At 40.4% G+C, this 18,348-nt stretch overlaps 1 protein-coding gene across 2 annotated transcripts in view; it reads left to right on the forward strand.

Annotated features, from left to right (window-relative positions):
• Positions 1–18,348, forward strand: part of PHLPP2 (PH domain and leucine rich repeat protein phosphatase 2) — a 75,973-nt gene that overhangs the window by 49,099 nt on the left and 8,526 nt on the right. For both annotated transcript variants that reach the window (XM_032424175.1, XM_032424176.1), the window contains exons 9-17: positions 221–423; positions 3,459–3,519; positions 7,218–7,313; positions 9,114–9,269; positions 11,555–11,755; positions 14,997–15,159; positions 15,362–15,492; positions 16,118–16,228; positions 17,026–17,220. In XM_032424175.1, the coding sequence (XP_032280066.1) occupies positions 221–423; positions 3,459–3,519; positions 7,218–7,313; positions 9,114–9,269; positions 11,555–11,755; positions 14,997–15,159; positions 15,362–15,492; positions 16,118–16,228; positions 17,026–17,220 (1,317 nt within the window). The remainder of the gene's footprint in view (positions 1–220; positions 424–3,458; positions 3,520–7,217; positions 7,314–9,113; positions 9,270–11,554; positions 11,756–14,996; positions 15,160–15,361; positions 15,493–16,117; positions 16,229–17,025; positions 17,221–18,348) is intronic.

The following is an 18,348-nucleotide window of genomic DNA, read 5'->3' on the forward strand; positions in this document are numbered from 1 at the left end:
ATATGTATTTGCAAGTCTGGATTGTCTGACTTTATAAACAGAGAACTCAAGGTACAGCTGTCTGTGATTATTTACTTAATACCTTGCAAAATGAAGCAAGTAGTGAACTTTTTGAGTTGTTTAGGAAAGAGAAAGGGATCATACCTCTCTTATTTTTCTTTTGGTAAGCATATTTAGTGGAATTTATTTGTAATGATTTCCTTATTTCTGAATATTTAAGGATGAACCATTTGAAAACCATGGTTACTGAAAATCTGGAGGGAAATAAGTACATCACCCACATGGATTTGCGGGACAATCAACTGGCTGACTTAGATCTTAGCTCCTTATGTAGCTTGGAGCAGCTTCACTGTGAACGGAACCAGCTGAGAGAGCTGACACTCAGTGGCTTCTCTCTGCGAACTCTCTACGCCAGTTCCAACAGTGAGTTCTCCATCCAGCCTCCTGTTTTCTGTCTTGTAGCTCTCGTCTGAGCTTTCGAAGAACAGTGGCATGTGGTGTTGCTCAGCCACTCTGCAAAGTGTAGTTTGATGTTTATTGAGACCAGCTTTATTTTTTAAGTTTGCTGTCAACACTTAAGTGGTTGAGATAGGCATAAAAAGGCATTTCAGGATACTTGGAGATTCACTAAGTGAGTATAATAAGAGGCATTTTGCAAAATAACAAGGGATAGGAGGGTGGGCAAACATGTTCAAAATAGAGTATCAATAATAGCCTAAAACAAGGGTTGACAAACTACAGGCCAGGGACTAGATCTGGTCCACCACCTGTTTCTATATGGCCCATGAGAAAGGGGTTTTTACATTTTTTAATGGCAGGGTTAAAAAAAATCAAAAAAATAAATTTGACTTGGGAAAGTTCTATGAAATTCAAGTATCAGTGAATAGAGTTTGATTGGAACATGCCCACAGTCTTTGTTTACAGGTTACTGGTCTCATGAGACAGTGGCAGAATGAAGTAGCTATAAGAGAGACTGGGGGTGGGGAGGCTGCAAAGCCTGAAATATTTACCACAGGCTTAGCCCTTGACAGAAAAAGTTTTGCCCATCTCTAGTCTAAAACTTTGTGCCGCCTCAGTTCTAGAACGAGAAGCCACTCATTTCAATGTGATTTTCTCCATGAATATTTTTCAGTAGAAAAGGCCCCATATTTGTTGGGACCATTCTTTTTATGGAGCGTTCTTTACCAAGGAAATTATAATTACTTTTTCTGTGTTTAAGGAAGGGATGGGGAAAGATGTTCAGTATCACTAAGTGTCAGAGAATGCAAATTTTGATAATGCCATTGTATACTCACCAAATTAAAAAAAAATACTGCTAAGTGCTATTGAAGATGTGGAGAAGCAGCTCTCACACTTGGTCAATGAGAGGGTCAGTTGGTAAAGCCACTTTGGGGAGCAATTAGTGTTAAGAGAAGTCAAAGATGCGTGTAGCCCATATTCTGCCAGTTCCTCTGCTTGAGATATCTCCCAGTGACACTCACATGAGCATAAGGTGCTGTGTCCAGGAAGGTTCATGACAGCGTTGTTCCTTACAGTGAAAAAAAAAAATAAGAAAAAAATACGACTGTTGATAGGAAGATGTGTAAACAGTGACATAAATATTTATACAGTAGAATATTGCACAGCAATGGAAATGAATGCCCTAAAGCTCTGTGTATTAATCTGGGTAAATCTTATAAACATTTTTTGAGGGGAAAAAAAGCATAATTATATGTACACCAAGATAGTTGTATCAGATTTTCAAACACACAGAAATGTTATTTCCTTAGCTCTGTGTATGCCATAACAGTATAAAAGAACCCATGGGAAGGATAAAAGTCATATTCAGAATGGTGTGAACCTCTTGGTATATGCAGTGTTTTAATTCTTAAAAAAGTCTGAAGCATATAAGGCAGAATGTGAAGATTTGTTAAAAGCTGGTTGATGGGTGGACGAGTGTTCATTATTTTATTCTCTTTTCTGTGACTCTAAAATACATTATTAGGATAAAAGACAAGGACTTCTCTTTTCATGGCCTTTTATCATGCTAGAGAAGTTTCAAATTGTAGCTTAGATTAATTGCTTAGGTCAAAATAGTGTCAAAGCTGATGAGTGTCCACTTGTGCTGTTTATATAGATATTATTGTGAGATGGTAGTCGGTCTTTTTGTCATATAAATATTTGCTATCAGGCCCATTCTCTATTCTAAATGTATCTAGAGAATCTGAATGAGTGGTCCTGCTAGAAAAGGCCTCATTGACATACACGCTGTCTTTGGGGACTGAGATTCTCTCACAGAGCCCTACTAAATGGGGCTTGCTTGAATTTAGCCACTCTGTTGATGGAAGGAATCCTTAAGTTCTACAACCTGGAAGAATTCACACCAAAACTTGCAGTTCTGATGCCTCAAAAGTAAAGAACGCAGCTTTGCAAAAGAGGTTATCCAAGTGATCAGTTAATGTAGGTAAAGGCACTCAACCTCACTGGTCATCAGGGATATGCAAATTGAAACCCCAGTGTGACACCACTGCACACCCACCAGAGTGACAAGAATGGAAAAGACTAAAAATGCCAGTGTCCGCTGTTGTGAGTGTAAATCAGTTCAACCAGTTTGGAAACCCGTAGAATTATCTTCTCTCTCTCTCTCTCCTATCTTATATCTAACATAAATGCTCCTTGCATTAGTCCACAAAAGACATGGACAGAAATGTTCATGGAAGCAGTATTCATAGTAACCCCAAACTGGAAAAGACTTCAATGCCCACCAACTCTAAAATGGTTAAATAAATTGTGGTATATTTACATAAAAAATTTGATACAGCCACAAGAATGAATGAACTACAGCCATATGCAGTAATAGGACCAAATCTCACAATCACGGTGTGGAGTAAATAAAGCCGGACAGAAAAGTATGCAGACTATATGTGTGTATTTATATGGCTAGGCAAAAGTGATCTGTGGTATTGGGAGTAAGGGTGGGGTTGCCCAGCTGGGGAGTGACGAAAAGGGGATTCGGGGGCAACTGGTAATACGCTCTTTCTTGATCTGGGTACTGGTTACCCCGTTGGGTTTTGTTTGTAAAAATTCGTTGATCTATACACTTAAGATTGTTGCACTTTTCGGTATTTAAGTTTTACTTTAATTAAAAGTTAAAATATTGCCAGTAAAAATCCAGTTATTAATTTTTTTTTAAGTTTAAAAGCTAAGTAGTCACTGCTGACATTTAACAACTGCCTGAGCTAGTGTGAGTCCAGACCAATACACAGGATCCTTCTATTAGTTGTTCTGTTTGGTTTCAGATCAGGATCAGGTAGTCAAAGTTAGTCATTGCTAGTTACCCAGGTTTTTGTCTTCAGTCCATCTCAGTAGATGACATTAGTTTTCTCTCTGGTGATCTCACTGAGCCACTTGCTCTTGTTTAGTCTCAGTTACTTTCTTCTTTGGAGAGTGTCACTAACATCTGTTTGTTTTTTGATTAGGGCTGACAGCAGTGAATGTCTATCCAGTACCCAGTCAACTCACTTCTCTAGAACTTTCCCGGTGAGTGTGTCTCATGAGAGTGGTGCTTGTTTGATTATTAATATTTAAGAGTTAGATGTGGATACTTTGGTAGTTTTGAGGTATAAGAGATCTAATACACTGAAATATTTGGGTAGCCTAGAGAAGGGAGAAAGGATGAGTGGAGGAATACTTTTAATTGCCATACCATCTAGTTCAAGGGAAGGTCCTCTTGAAACAGAAAGGTGCCTGTGAATTACTCATTCTTAAAGTCTGGGAAATTATTTATTTATTTATTTATTTATTTATTTATTATTTATTTAATTTTATTTTTTTTTAAGATTTTATTTATTTATTTGACAGAGAAAGAGAGAGAGAGTTCACAAGCAGGGGGAGAGGCAGAGGAAGAGGGAGAACCAGGCTCCCGGCTGAGCAGGGAGCCCGATGCGGGGCTCGATCCCAGGACCCTGGGATCATGACCTGAGCCGAAGGCAGCCGCTTAACCGACTGAGCCACCCAGGCACCCCAAAGTCTGGGAATTTAGAATGAGATGCAAACAAAGAAGAACTTTTATCTCCTTCATGGTAGTGATTTCCTTCTTGCTGATTAAATTCAGATAATTCTTGGTTTTTATTGCCTTATTTTTAAATTTTTATTCTCTTATTTTTTTTGGTATTCTTATGATCCGTGTTGGTCTGATGGTCAGAGTGATATTAATTACATTCAGGATTTTATTACTTCCATTGGTGGTCAAGAACAAATATAACTGAGGTTTGCTTTCTTTCCTTTTTTTTTTTTAAACGCTGTTGGGCATTGAGGATTCGGTGGTTGAGTTTTATAGCCTAGTGGAGAGTTTGACAACCAAACAAGCAGTTACAGGGTAGCTTCTTAAATGCTGTGATTATAGAGTGATAGAGCAGGTAGAAAGTGGATGGGGTCCTATATGGTCAGTGTCAGAGATTAAATGAGATCCTAAATGCAAAATATTAGTATGGTGCCTGGCATAAAATAGTCTTTTTTTTTTTTAAGAAGATGTTTTTCTTTTCTTTTTTTTTTTTAAGATTTTTTATTTATTTTTTGACAGAGAGACACAGCGAGAGAGGGAACACAGGCAGGGGGAGTGGGAGAGGGAGAAGCAGGCTTCCTGCGGAGCAGGGAGCCCGACGCGGGGCTCGATCCCAGGACCCTGGGATCATGACTTGAGCCAAAGGCAGACGTTTAACGACTGAGCCACCCAGGCACCCCTGGCATAAAATAGTCTTTCAGGAAATATGAACTGTTAGAGCCAGGTTTCTTTTTGTTGTTGTTACTTTGTTACCATTATTATTAAGCTGTTGTTCTAGATTCCCCTCCATCCATTTCTTTCTGTCATATCTTCTCAGCAAAACCCCAGCATGGGTCAGTACTAAGATTTACCTTCTCCTCTGGGCTTGATCATTGCTAAAGAAAATCATATGGACACCACTGTAAAGTCACAGTTTCCATCCTCATCTGGAGCTTATCAGTCTCTTCTCTTGTCACGTCCTTCCAGTGTCCTGGGTATCTGCTCCACATTGCTCAGCTTCCCTCAGCTGCACCGCCCCCCATCTTCCTCACTCTAGAGCTTAGCGTCTCACTTGACTGGGAAAAGAGAGATCATCCTAGGTGATCTCCCTCAGCTTCCTCCCACCTTGCTTAAATGCATGGAGATTCGTATCCATTCTCAGCTGCTTTCCTCTGTTCAAGTCCAGTGCAGCCTCTGGGCCCGGGATGGCATCCGCTTCCCTGCTCCAGACCTTGCTCTGTGAGTCACCACTTCCTCCCCTTCCGGTGTGGTCAGGGTCTTCCTTTTTCTCCGTCTGCCCACACTCACACCTCTTCTGTCTTAACAAAGACAGATACTTGCAGCCCCTCTAGGTCCTATCTAGTTCTTTGCATTCCCTTTTTGTCCACATTTCTCAGGATCCTCGGTTCCCATTTGTTTATCCCATCACAGCTTGCTTTCGGTCTTCTCATCTGGAACTTCTCTATATTGACACTGTTAATCCTGCTCTCTTTTCTTCAAGCATGCTTTTTTCTCAGCTGCCTAATATGATCTGATTTTTTTTTTCATGCTGCTTTGACCACTCCTGTCTCCTGCGTGTACTCTTCTTCCTCAGCCAGCCTTTCACAGGTCACTTATTCCGGGTCTGTCCTTACCTGCTGCATTCTCATGTGACAAAGTCTCATTTACTCCAGTGATTTCAGCTACACTTCGGCATCAGCATCACCTGGATCGCCAGCCCAGACCTCTTCTTCCAGCCTCAGACCCATGTGTCTACTTGTGCATTAGGCATTTTTGACCTGCCCATCTCCAAGTACCTCACACATGTGCCAAATGAAACTCCTTATCCACTCCTCCAGCCCTAGCTTAGCTTGTTGTCTTGTGTCTGCTTCAGCTTTTGGCATTATTGTAAGATAGTCCTATCAGATGGACACGACTTGTGACTAATATTTCCAACCTTGTTTGGAGTCTACCAGTCCTTTCTTGGGATATGATTTTTCTCCCTGGCTTTCTAGACGAGAAGCCTGAAGGTCATTTTTTATTCTTCCCTCTGCTCTACTCCCATGTCTAATTCATCTCCCAGTTGTTTTGATTTTTGCCTCCTAAATGTTTCTGGAATCCCTCCCCTCCTTTCCATGTGTATTACCACCCATTTAGGCCCATACCATTTCTTGTCTAGAAATCTATAACAGCTTCCTTTTACTAAAAAAGAACCTCAGCTAGACCTCTGAGTATCCCCAGAGTGAGCTGTTGAAGGTGCAACACCGACCGTGTCTCTCCGCTGCTTACAAACATTTCAGTGGTCGCCCTGTACCTGCAGGATAAAGTCATAACCTTCTAGACATGATTTAGGTCTCTCCAGGTTTTTTCTACCCCTGGGCTCCATATTTGCTGCTCTGGCGTCACCAGACTGCTTATTATTCCTCACATACATCATGCCATTTCTTTTCTTGTTGCTGCTCTAACTCATGTTGTCACCTCTTGCTTAGTATGTCTTTGTCATCTTGGGTCAGTGTACAACATTCCTCAGATTCTAACCCAGATGTCATATATCTTGGGGAGCTTGCCCTGATCCTTCACTAGGCTGTTGTAACAGTATCTGCGCATCTCCTACAGCACCTGCTTCTTTCTGCCTCATTATGTGATCTGTCCATCAGTAGATCCTTTGAGCCTTAGCAAAGCTAAGTAGCATCTGAACATAGAATTTCTTGTGCTAAGTATCTGCCGGGTAGTCTGGGTCACGTTGTAAATGACTTGCAGCTTCCGCCACCACTTACCTTCTGTCCCCGCTTCCTCACTTGTATTCACTTGGTTCATTTTCTCTACAATTTCTTTCTCTTCTCCTCCAGTCATTCATTACCTGTTCAAATCCTACTTGTCTTTGAAAGTTTGTTTAGAATGCCACTGCTTTCATTGTCTTTCCTCACCCCATCTCTCTACTCTGTGCTTTCTGTAGTGCTCAGAGCCTCCTCAGGGTCTTCTTTGAGCGGATAGCATAATTGATCCAATATAATACATGTTCGTGTGTTTGTCTCTCTCTGCCTAGCTACAGCATTCATTGAGCACCTACTATATTCCAGGTGGTGTGCTAGGGATGCCTTGGGGAGAGTGCTCCTGTCCTCAAGGAGCTCACAGGCCAGTTAACAGATACCTTACAGACTAGTGAAATGAGTTCCACTTGTCATCTTCAGTGATGCCTTTTAAATATTTTCTGTAGAAACCTGCTAGAGTGTGTCCCTGACTGGGCCTGTGAAGCAAAGAAGATGGAAATATTAGATGTGAGCTATAATCTTCTGACAGAGGTTCCCATGAGGTATGTGTGTGTTAATGTATGTATTATGTATATATATATTAATTTGTGTGTTTGTATGTATGTGTAATTATTTTCCTAGATTTGGGTTGCCTTTCTTTTCTTTTTTTTAAGATTTTATTTATTTGAGAGAGAGACAGAAGGGGAGGGGCAGAGGCAGAGGGAGAAGCAGGGAGCCTGACATGGGGCTCCATCCCAGGACTCTGGGATCATGACCTAAGCCAAAGTCAGACGCTTAATTGAGCCACCCAGGCGCCCCTTGGGTTGCCTTTCAAAGGTATTTTCATTCATTTGTTTGATAAATATTGAGTACTTTCTGAGTGTAGGGCACTGTGAAGTGCTATAAGGAATACAGTAATGGCTAATGCATAATCTTGGCCTGCATGGAACTGCAGTAAGCAGATAGTTGGGATGACTTGTGCAAAGATAACTGTGATAAAATGTAACAAGAGTTATTGGCATAGGTCAGGGATCTGATTGTGATAATAGATCATTTGTATTGGATAAGTTGTTAGGAACTGAGTAATGTTCTAAGAACCTCACTTTTATTATCTTATTAAAGCTTTAACCACCTTATTAGATAGACACACTTACTCTCATCTTATGGATGAGGGAATGAAGGCCTGCAGCGGTTAGGTAGTTTGCCCAAGGTCACACTTGACTAGGAAATGATGGGAGCTGACATTTGAGTGTAGTTGTTCTTACTCTGAAGCCCTCACTCTTCATCATTACACTGTATGAATCAGATGTTTTAGAATTTCACAACTTTGAACAATTGGAGAAGCTTCATGAGAGATTTGCATATTTGATTTGACCTTTTACAAGATGGTGAAATTTCTGTATGTGGAAGGGGAAAGAGGGAGGTATCTGGGGTGAGGGAATGGAATATTCAAAAGCACTGAGGTGTGAAATGTGTGGGGGTCACCTAGTGGAGTCTTTAAAATAAACTAGCAGCTTGCAACACAGTAGGTGTGAACACAGCCTTTGGAATCAGACCTTAGTTCAAATTATGATACTATTTCCCACATTTAGTGTGAGAATCAAAGTCCCTTAACTCTTCTGAACTTCATAGTTCAAATGGCCTAGCACATTTTAAACACTAAATAAGTAGTAGTTTTTGTTATAATAAATTTTGTTATTTATTATAGTTAGAGTTGACCCTTGAACAATGTGGGGGTTATGGGTCCCAACCCTTGCACAGTTGAAAATCCACGTGTAACTTTTGACTCCCCCCAAAACTTAACTACTAAGAGCCTACTGTAGACTGGAAGCCTTACTGATTACATAAACAGTCATGTTTTGTATGTTATATGTATTTTATACTCTATTCTTAAAGTGAGCTAGAGAAAAGAAAATCTCATTAAGAAAATCATAAGGAAAATACATTTACAGTACTCTACTGCCTTTATTAAAAAAAAAAAAATCCACATGTAAATGGACCCACGCAGTTCAAATCCATGTTGTTCAAGGATAAACTGTATTAATAAACTCACTGAATTTTTGATGCTGTCTAGACTTATAAATCAATTTATTCTAGAAACTGTTTTTTTTGTTTAGATCTGTTCTGTGTTGTTTGCTTTCATTAAGTCATCTTTTCCCAAAATGACCTTATAATGACTTCCTGGTGGGTGGTGGGTAAGCATATGGTCGTGGCCACTCTGTTGGCTCAGGTGCTTGCCGGTGATGAGACTGTCTAGGATAGGCTTCTGTTAGTTTACTGATTTCAGGGAGATGGTCAAGGGCGGACTAGAAAGAATGATTTAAGGAAGTTTTTCATTTGTTTCTTTGTACTGTTGCCCTTAGAATCCTTAGTAGCTTGAGTCTCAGAAAGCTGATGGCGGGGCACAACCAGGTGCAGAGCCTGCCGGTGCTGGTGGAGCACATCCCTCTCGAGGCGCTGGATATTCAGCATAACCTACTCACCAGGCTGCCAGATACGCTCTTCTCCAAGGCCTTAAAGTAAGTGCCACAGAGTTTTTTTAGAAGAGAGAACCACTGGCGAAACAAACAGTATTGACTTGTCATTGGAGTGACCTTTGGAACTCTATTTACAGTGTTTGCTGCATGGCCCAACTATGGGTGGAGACTTACTTATATGAGTAATTTATATGAAATCAGATAGGGCACTCTTGTATGACGCAGTAGTCTTTAACTCAAAAGTTGAAATAACCATCAAATACTGAAGAAGTTTTAGTGTTGTAAACAATTTCAAGCAGCTTGGGAAATTTCAAACAGGCTTTCATCTCTGAAAATGAATACATTTATGACCTCTTGAAGAAAAATTACAGCATTCGGATAAAGCTTTCTTGGGCAATTTTCAGCTTTTGCATATGGGAGAAAAGGACATATCACTAAAGTTAATTTAGTTTTTGCTTCTTGCTTTACCAGGTTATCATCAAGTTACATTCTTAATGTGCAGTGCTTTTTTACTAGCTACTTTGAAAACTGTGCATTTAAAGGTAACTTTGTTCCAAAAGGTGTTATTTGCGTTCTCATTGTAAATTAACAAATAGTGTGTCTTCCTGCTACTTCCTGTAATCTGGTTTATCTCATGCCTATGTCACCATTAAGTGAAAATTAGTTTTAATTATAGTCTTCTGCAATATTGTCTTCAGTATAGAAATGGAGAAAACAGAGATAAGCATTAGTAATTTAACATAAGGCTATATAGGATACATACAAAAGGCATTTAGCTCACAAGTGTTGAGGGAAATTTTCTTTTTGGAAAGTTTATATGGGATTTTAATGCGGTAACATTTAACTTTTTGATTAACAAGTTTTTGTTAGTAATGCATAACACTGCATTTAGCTCTTTCTTTTTTTTTTTTAAGAGAGAAGGGGAAGGGTAGAGGGAGAGAGAATCTTAAGCAGACTCCATGCCCAGCATGGAGCCCGTCACAGGGCTTGATCTCACAACCCTGGGATCATGACCTGAGCCAAAATCAAGAGTTGGATGCTTAACCGACTGAACCACCTTCTTTTTTTTTTTTTTTCAAGATTTTATTTTTAAGGAATCTCTACACCCAATGTGGGGATTGAACCCACAACCCCGATATCAAGGGTTAGATGTTTAACTGACTGAGCCACCCAAGTGCCCTCTTTGTTGTTGTTGTTGTTTTTAAGTTTTTATTTTTAAGCAATCTCTACACCTAACATGGGTCTTGAACCCACAGCCCCAGGATCAAGAGTCGCACACGCCACAGACTGAACCAGCCAGGCGCCCCACTGCATTTAGTTCTAATGACAGTCTGAATAAAATTAGTTTACAACCTTAGAATTTGTAGTAAGGAGGCTACTTAGTAGCTATAGCAAACTGTCAATGATATTAATCTAACCCTAACTCTGCACAGAGAACTTGTGGGACATACAAAGATATACACACATACAAACTACCCTCAACAACTAAAAAGCTAATTAGGGATGTGGATCACATAATAAGAAGACTTAACACACAACAAGGTTAATAATAATAACTGTCTTTTATTAAGCATGTTCTATATATACCAGACACCATGCTGGGCAAATTTTTAAAATCATACCATATTTTACCTGTTAGATTGGCGGAGATTAAAATGAATTATGATACTCAGTGTTGACAAAGGATTGAGCAAACGGACTTTCTTATATCCTTCTTGTAGAAGGTATAACTTGGTATTGCGTTTCTGGAGTTCAGTTTGACAATATATATACACAAATCTTAAAGATAGATGTATCTTTTGACCCTACAAATTCTGTTTCTGGGAATATAGCCTAAGGGAATAATTAGATAAGGACACAAAGTTGCTCATTATGATGTCTATAATAGCAAATAGTAGCCAACAGCCTGTATGCCCATTATTAGGGGACTTTCAGGGAATTGGCTAAATAAATATGATCCTGTTAAAAGTCAGACAAAAACTTTTCTGAAGGGTGTCTTCACAATTGGGATATTTGTGAACATGACATTCAAAAACACCTTTTCCATGGACAACAGACAGTAAAAGATGAAACTAGGTTAGAATCAGGCCACTGCAGAAGCCTGGGAATACAAGCAAGCCTAAATTCTTTCCTCTCTGCTTGGCTTGCATGAGTTGAATAAAAGGAACTTTGGTTGGGTGGATAGAATCAATTAGAAAAAAAATACCCTGAAGGAAATTACTTGTGTCACAAGTTTGGGAGCATGAAATGGCCGTGTTCCATACTGAGATGGTATGATGGTAACAAATAACCATAAAGGAAATGGTGATTTGTGTGTGTTGTGTCAGTCTCAGATACTTGAATGCCTCTGCAAACAGTCTAGAGTCTTTGCCGTCTGCTGGCGCGGGCGAGGAGAGTCTGAGTGCTCTGCAGCTGCTCTACCTGACCAACAACCTCCTGACAGACCAGTGTGTGCCTGTTTTGGTGGGCCACCCACACCTGCGAATCTTGCATCTTGCCAACAACCAGCTACAGACCTTTCCTGCAAGGTAAGCAAATGCAACCATTGTTCATTTCAGACACCCATGTAGGGTGAAATCTGCATTTGCCAGCCTACCTTACAGTTATCTTACTGGATCCTCTTGCTTTATGTTGAGCAACTTGCTGGTGATTCCACTAGTTGAATGAGAAAATCTGATTGTACCCAGTTGTTAAATATCAGTAACCAGAGAAGTCGTAGCTAAAATGCATTTAATTCTTTGTTCTAATTACTTAATAATGGTCTCAATTTTCAACCTATAAAAGTACAAGCTTAAGAAATACATTCTAGGGCGCCTGGGTGGCTCAGTTGGTTGGGCGACTGCCTTCGGCTCAGGTCATGATCCTGGAGTCCCTGGATCGAGTCCCGCATCGGGCTCCCTGCTCGGCGGGGAGTCTGCTTCTCCCTCTGACCCTCCCCCCTCTCATGTGCTCTCTCTCATTCTCTCTCTCTCAAATGAATAAATAAAATCTTTAAAAAAAAAAAAAGAAATACATTCTAAAAACAATTTTTTCTTTCCCTTGTCAGCTCTGTTTTATAATATACTGTTGAGTCCATTAATTTATTCATCATATATATATGGCTATACCCACAAGAAAACATAAGAGAGATGATTAATGCTGTCAAAGTTGTAAACAGTGTCAGTGGAGAAATAAATATCTTCCAAAATATATTTGATAAAAAAAATTTTGGAAAATTTGATGCCAGAAAAATCCACCTATACCATGAAAGTAGTCATTAAAAATCATGTTTCCTTTTTTAAAAAAATAATTTTATCTATTTATTTGAGAGAGAGACAGAGTGAGAGAGAATAAGCAACAGCAAGGTGAGGGGCAGAGGGAGTAGCAGACTCCCTGCTGAGCAGGGAGCCTGATGCAGGGCTCAGTCCTGGAACTCTGGGATCATGACTTGAGCCAAAGGCAGACGCTTAACTGACTGAGCCACCCAAGTGCCCCAAAAATCATGTTTTAAAAAATGAAGACTATAGGGAAATGACATTTGATATAATTTGAGTGAGATTATGTATATCATATAAAATTATGTTTGCTGTAATTTGAAATTATATGTTTGATATAATTTGAAAACAAAACTATTTTGATTCTAATTTTATTTAACAGATTTTCTTAGAAATGTGATAAACTTAGAAAAATTCATAGAGATTATAATTTTTGTGAATGTTTATGAAATGAGGTATTTGGAGCTTATAGAAGACAAGCAGGATAAACTTGATTGCTTCTTTCAAAGAATTTGAACAATGGCTTTTAAAGTGGAGGCAGAATCTTGGGGCACCTGGGTGGCTCAGTCAGTTGAGCGTCTGCTTTCAGCTGAGATCATGATCTCGGGGTCCTGGGATCGAGCCCCACGTCAGGGTTCCTCCTTAGCGGGGAGCGTGCTTCTCTTTCTCTCTCTCTCAAATAAATAAATAAAATCTTAAAAAATAAAATAAAGTGAAGGCAGAATCTTAATTTCAGCATGTGAAAGATCTCTTGAAATCCTATCAGATTAATTCCACTGGCCTCAGATATGTTCCTGTAAAGTGGAAACAACAGACCATTGACAAGTCATACTGGTTTATGAAGCTTTTGGGAAATAGCAGATGGAATGCTCTGAAGCTGATGAATTCTTCCTAATCTGATGACATTCTTTTTTTTTTTTAATTATTATTTTTTTTAATCTGATGACATTCTTATTGGAAGCATTAAAAGCAGACTGATACAAAACTTAAAATAAGATTATGAAGACAGCTTAGAAATAAAGCTAAAAAGTAATAGGAGATTACACAAAATTAGAGTACTCTGAATACAGGTAATAAAACTAAATGGAATTTAGGAGCAGTATATTAAAGAAAATGTTTGTTCTATACTGAATCATAAACCCACTGTCATCTCCTGAACAATGTTTAATTACACAGGCACAGTCCAAATCTTCTGTTTCTTTTGGACTACTTTCAGAATCTAGCATAGTTCTGGGTGCTTAGTAAGAGGCTGGTGAGATAGGGATCCTGCATTTCTGGTTACAAGTTAGGTCTAAGCAGGGAGTTATAAGTATAAGAGAAAAGCATGAGATTTGGACAGGGGAACACTTTTAAAATGTATTGTTAAGTTAAAAAAAAAGGCAAGTTATTAAACAATATATAACATTTTTTAATTTGAAAAATATAGTTTATTGCATTAAAAAGGACAAGAATACCCTCCACCAGACTGTTAAGAGAGATTATCTGTGGTAGAAGGATTAAAAGATTTTTTTTCTGTTTATCTCTACTTTTCAGTTTTTTTTCCAATGAGTATGCATTACTTTTGTAGTAGGAAAGAAAACAGTTCTAATTTACTGCGCTTAATTATTCAAAAGTATTTATGAATTTTCTAGCAATAGAAATTATTTATGATACATGGAAAGGGTGGGATATAAATTTTATGTAAAACAAATATGCATATGAAAATTCTGAATATGCATCTAATTTAGCCAAAAGAGTAATAGTAATTTGAGATTGGTGGTATTAGTGTTTTATTTATTTTATTTTCCAAACTTTCTTTCCACGTTATAGGAGTTCATTATTTTTATAATTTTTAAATTAATAAATTATAAATAAATCAGAGCAGTTTGTAATAATCTAGATAAAGATGTTAGGCTGTCTGAAGATATTTTGCTTGCTGTGTAGAAAGCTTTGCTTAGTCCCACAAAACAGTGTGACTTGCTTATATCATAGTCCCTGGCACATTGCGGTATGCATAGCAAGCACTCCTGAAATGTTTACTGAAGATGGATTATGTTATGAACAGGTAGCTATAGAAATTTAACATTGAAAGGAATCTTAGAGATGATTTAGTACAACTTGTTTATTTTACAGCTGGGGATGTTGATGCCCACTGACATTAAATTATGCAGTATTTTGCAGCTAGTTAGTGGCCAAGCAAGTACCATAGTCATCTACCAGCCGTGGGCCAGTGCTGATTCAGCCTCTTCCTGTAAGTCAGATCACAGGAAGATGTTCATATCCACAAGATCCAACAGCTGTAGGAGAAGCAAGGGAAGCCTCCACCCTCGAGACCCAGTGAGAGGCAGGTTAGGCTGAGACTCGGGGAGCAGTCACCTTGGGGAGCCGTTCCCTTTGCTGGGGTCTGGCTGTTGGATTCCGACCAGCCCTCTGGCAGCGGGCCAGGCCGCCGCTGCACTCTGGGTGGCTGCTGTCACCCCGGCTTGGCGGCTGCCCGTTGGAGGTGCACCGTGCTATGTGGCTGTTTCTTTTTCAGCAAACTAAATAAATTGGAGCAACTGGAGGAACTGAACCTAAGTGGCAACAAGCTTAAAACCATTCCCACGACCATAGGCAACTGCAAAAGGCTTCACACCCTTGTGGCACACTCCAACAACATCAGCATTTTCCCCGAAATCCTGCAGCTGCCTCAGATCCAGGTACTTTTCTGTGACGGAATGGTGTCCTGCTGGGGAAATGGCGGGTCGTTCTCTTCTTGACAGTTCGGGATCACAACAGATTTAATCGATTCCTGGGAAGAAATTCTTTCCTTTGAGGATATAGTAGGGGACTGAGTGTTAGGAAGTTAAGAATTCGCTGTCTGTGATGTATTTTCTTTTGATTTCCCCATTTTCCTCTCAGTTTGTAGACCTCAGTTGCAATGACTTGACAGAAATCCTGATTCCAGAGGCTCTGCCTGCTACTTTACAAGACCTTGACTTGACCGGAAATACGAATCTGGTTCTGGAACACAAGACGCTGGACACATTTAGGTAGGAAAAATTTTGAAATTGAATCCACATGTGCTCTTAGTTCCACCAGCCATGTGTGGATCTCCTGTAGAGGTGTGTAGGGATCTTGATTAATTAAAGGAAGAGAATGAATCAGGCCATAGAGCCCCTCCGTTCTTTTACTTAATTCAGTTATGGATAGATATTCTATCCAGTAGACAGCCCATTTATATCAGAACTCAGCATCATGGGCCCTGCTCAGCCACACACTGAATATTTTCACATAGACATTTTAGGTGGCACCGATTACATTGCGTTACATCATCTAAGAGATGATGCAAACTCATTCATTGTACCAAGCCTCCATTGTATCAGAATATTTAAGTAGATAGTGGGCTAAGACTTTGAAATCTTTGGATGTGCTCGGTTTTTCATTGAAATGAACAGTACCAATTGCCACAATATTTGGCCCCTATTTCTTCCTCCTACCCTTTTCCTTTCTCCTCCTTGGCCCGTGGGTCAGCACACTACTTTCCTTCATTCTCTCTGGAGATGAATCTTGGTCTGTCAGCAGATGATTTTATAAAAACACATGTTCTTTTGGGATAGTTCTTGTGAAACCCAGAAGCCTGTGTGGTCTCATCTTCCCTTCCTACACTTCCCACAGCCATATCACCACCTTGAAAATTGATCAGAAACCTTTGCCAACCACCGATCCTACAGTTACATCAAGCTTCTGGAGCCATGGACTGGCTGAGATGGCAGGGCAGAGAAATAAGTGAGTATCTTGGCCATGGAAAGAAATTAAAAAGGCAGCCCCTGACATCTGATCTGATGTTGAAAGCTGGGCCATATTGATTCCTGTGGGACTTAAACACATCATAGAATGCCAGCGTCAGAGCAGATCCCTCTGAGACCATGGTGCAGTGACACAGAAACAAGATGAATGCACAGTCCACAAAATACCGCACACCCCCTCTCACGGCTAAAATGGTGACTGCTGCTTTCTCCTCATGCTCATCATCTTTCCCTATAGATAAGATTTACTGAGATAACCAGTAGAATGGCCCCACTTTCTGACAGCACCTAATCTTGGTCCACTTCATTAGACCTTCCCCAAAATGACCCACCCAAAGCCCAAATCCTTTAGTGGGTTCTTTCCAGCACGCACTTACCTATTCACCGCAGAGTTCCATGGTGCACATTCTCCCTTGCTGCAAGGCATGATCAGCCCGACTCAGTCCGCCATAGTTGTGCTCCTGGGGGTCTCTGGCTGAAGGATGTTGACCGTACTAGTCCTTAATCACTACTAAGGGAAAACGCTGAATCTTCCCAGCCTTGGGCAGCACTGCAAAGCGAGTATGTACTGCCCCTGAGTGTGGCTGGATTCCCCCGTTTCTTATGACATCAGCTCTTTCAGGTGCTACTAATTACCTAATACTGTTTTCATGTGTAGATTAGAATTTACTACTGTTTTTTCCACCTTAATTAATACTTTTCAGAGAAGGCTCCCTGGAGAATAATCCTTTTAACATAACTTGCTTTGCTGTTGGTTTTGTCCTGTTTGTGTTACAGGCTGTGTGTCTCTGCCCTCGCGGTGGATAACTTTGCAGAAGGGGTGGGCGCTGTGTATGGCATGTTTGACGGGGACCGAAACGAAGAGCTCCCTCGCCTACTCCAGTGCACGATGGCAGATGTGCTTCTGGAAGAAGTACAGCAGTCGACAAATGACACGGTTTTCATGGCTAACACCTTCTTGGTATCTCACAGGTAAGCAGGTGGGTTGAATAATCCCTAACTCAGTTCTACTTTTGGAAAGTAAATCTCACTAAGCCAGAAGGTCAGGGTCTAAATTTATAGGTACAGGATCAAGGTGAGACCTTGATCCTTCTGCTATGACTGCTCTCTGTATCAGCACGGAGGAACATGGGGACTTTGGTCCTTTATTTATTTATTTTAAGATTTTTATTTGAGAGAAAGAGAAAGCATGAGCAGGGGGAGGGGCAGAGGGAGATGGAGAAGCAGACTCCCCGCTGAGTGCGGAGCCCCATGCAATGCGGGGCTCGATCCCAGGACCCTGAGATCACAACCTGAGCTGAAGGCAGATGCTTTACTGACTGAGCCACTTAGGGGCCTGGGGACTTTGGTCCTTTAAAGAGCCTGTGGAGGGGCGCCTGGGTGGCTCAGTCATTAAGCGTCTGCCTTCGGCTCGGGTCGTGGTTGCAGGGTCCTGGGATCGAGCCCCGCATCGGGCTCCCTGCTTTGCGGGAAGCCTGCTTCTCCCTCTCCCACTCCCCCTGCTTGTGTTCCCTCTCTCGCTGTGTATTTCTCTGTCAAGTAAATAAATAAAATCTTTAAAAAAATAAAAAAAAATAGCGAGCCTGTGGAGCCATCTGTTTTCCCTGTTGACCCCAAGGTTGCTGAGGATCTGGAAAACCCAGAAATCGTGTGTAGAAGGTTGTGTGTGCATAAGTGCATTTGTACATTCAGGGGAAGGAAGATGGTGTAAGCTTTTGTAAGATTCTTCACGAAGAGTCAGTGATCTACAAAAGGTGAAGCACTGATCAGATTCGTGTGTTTAGAATACTTATTATTGGGGATTTACCAATTAATTTTCTCAGCCACTTAAGGGCAAAAACTCTATATAACCAAACTATTGAAAATCTCTTAGTAGCTAATACAGCATGAAGTACACCAGGTGGGCTGTGTGAAGGCCATGCACAACTGAGAGGTTGTAATCTTGTATCATCGAGGTGAGACGGAATAGCCTGGAGCCCAAGCTGGTATTATCTCTCATTATAACACAAAGCAAAGATGTTGGGAAAGGAGTCTATTTTTCAGTAATAGAATTGAGCTAGGAACTTGGTGAAATAAAGAGTTTGGGAAAGAGAACTCTGT

Source organism: Phoca vitulina, unplaced genomic scaffold (genome assembly GCF_004348235.1).
Source record: "Phoca vitulina isolate PV1807 unplaced genomic scaffold, GSC_HSeal_1.0 scaffold30, whole genome shotgun sequence".
In the NCBI taxonomy this organism is placed as follows: Eukaryota; Metazoa; Chordata; class Mammalia; order Carnivora; family Phocidae; genus Phoca; species Phoca vitulina.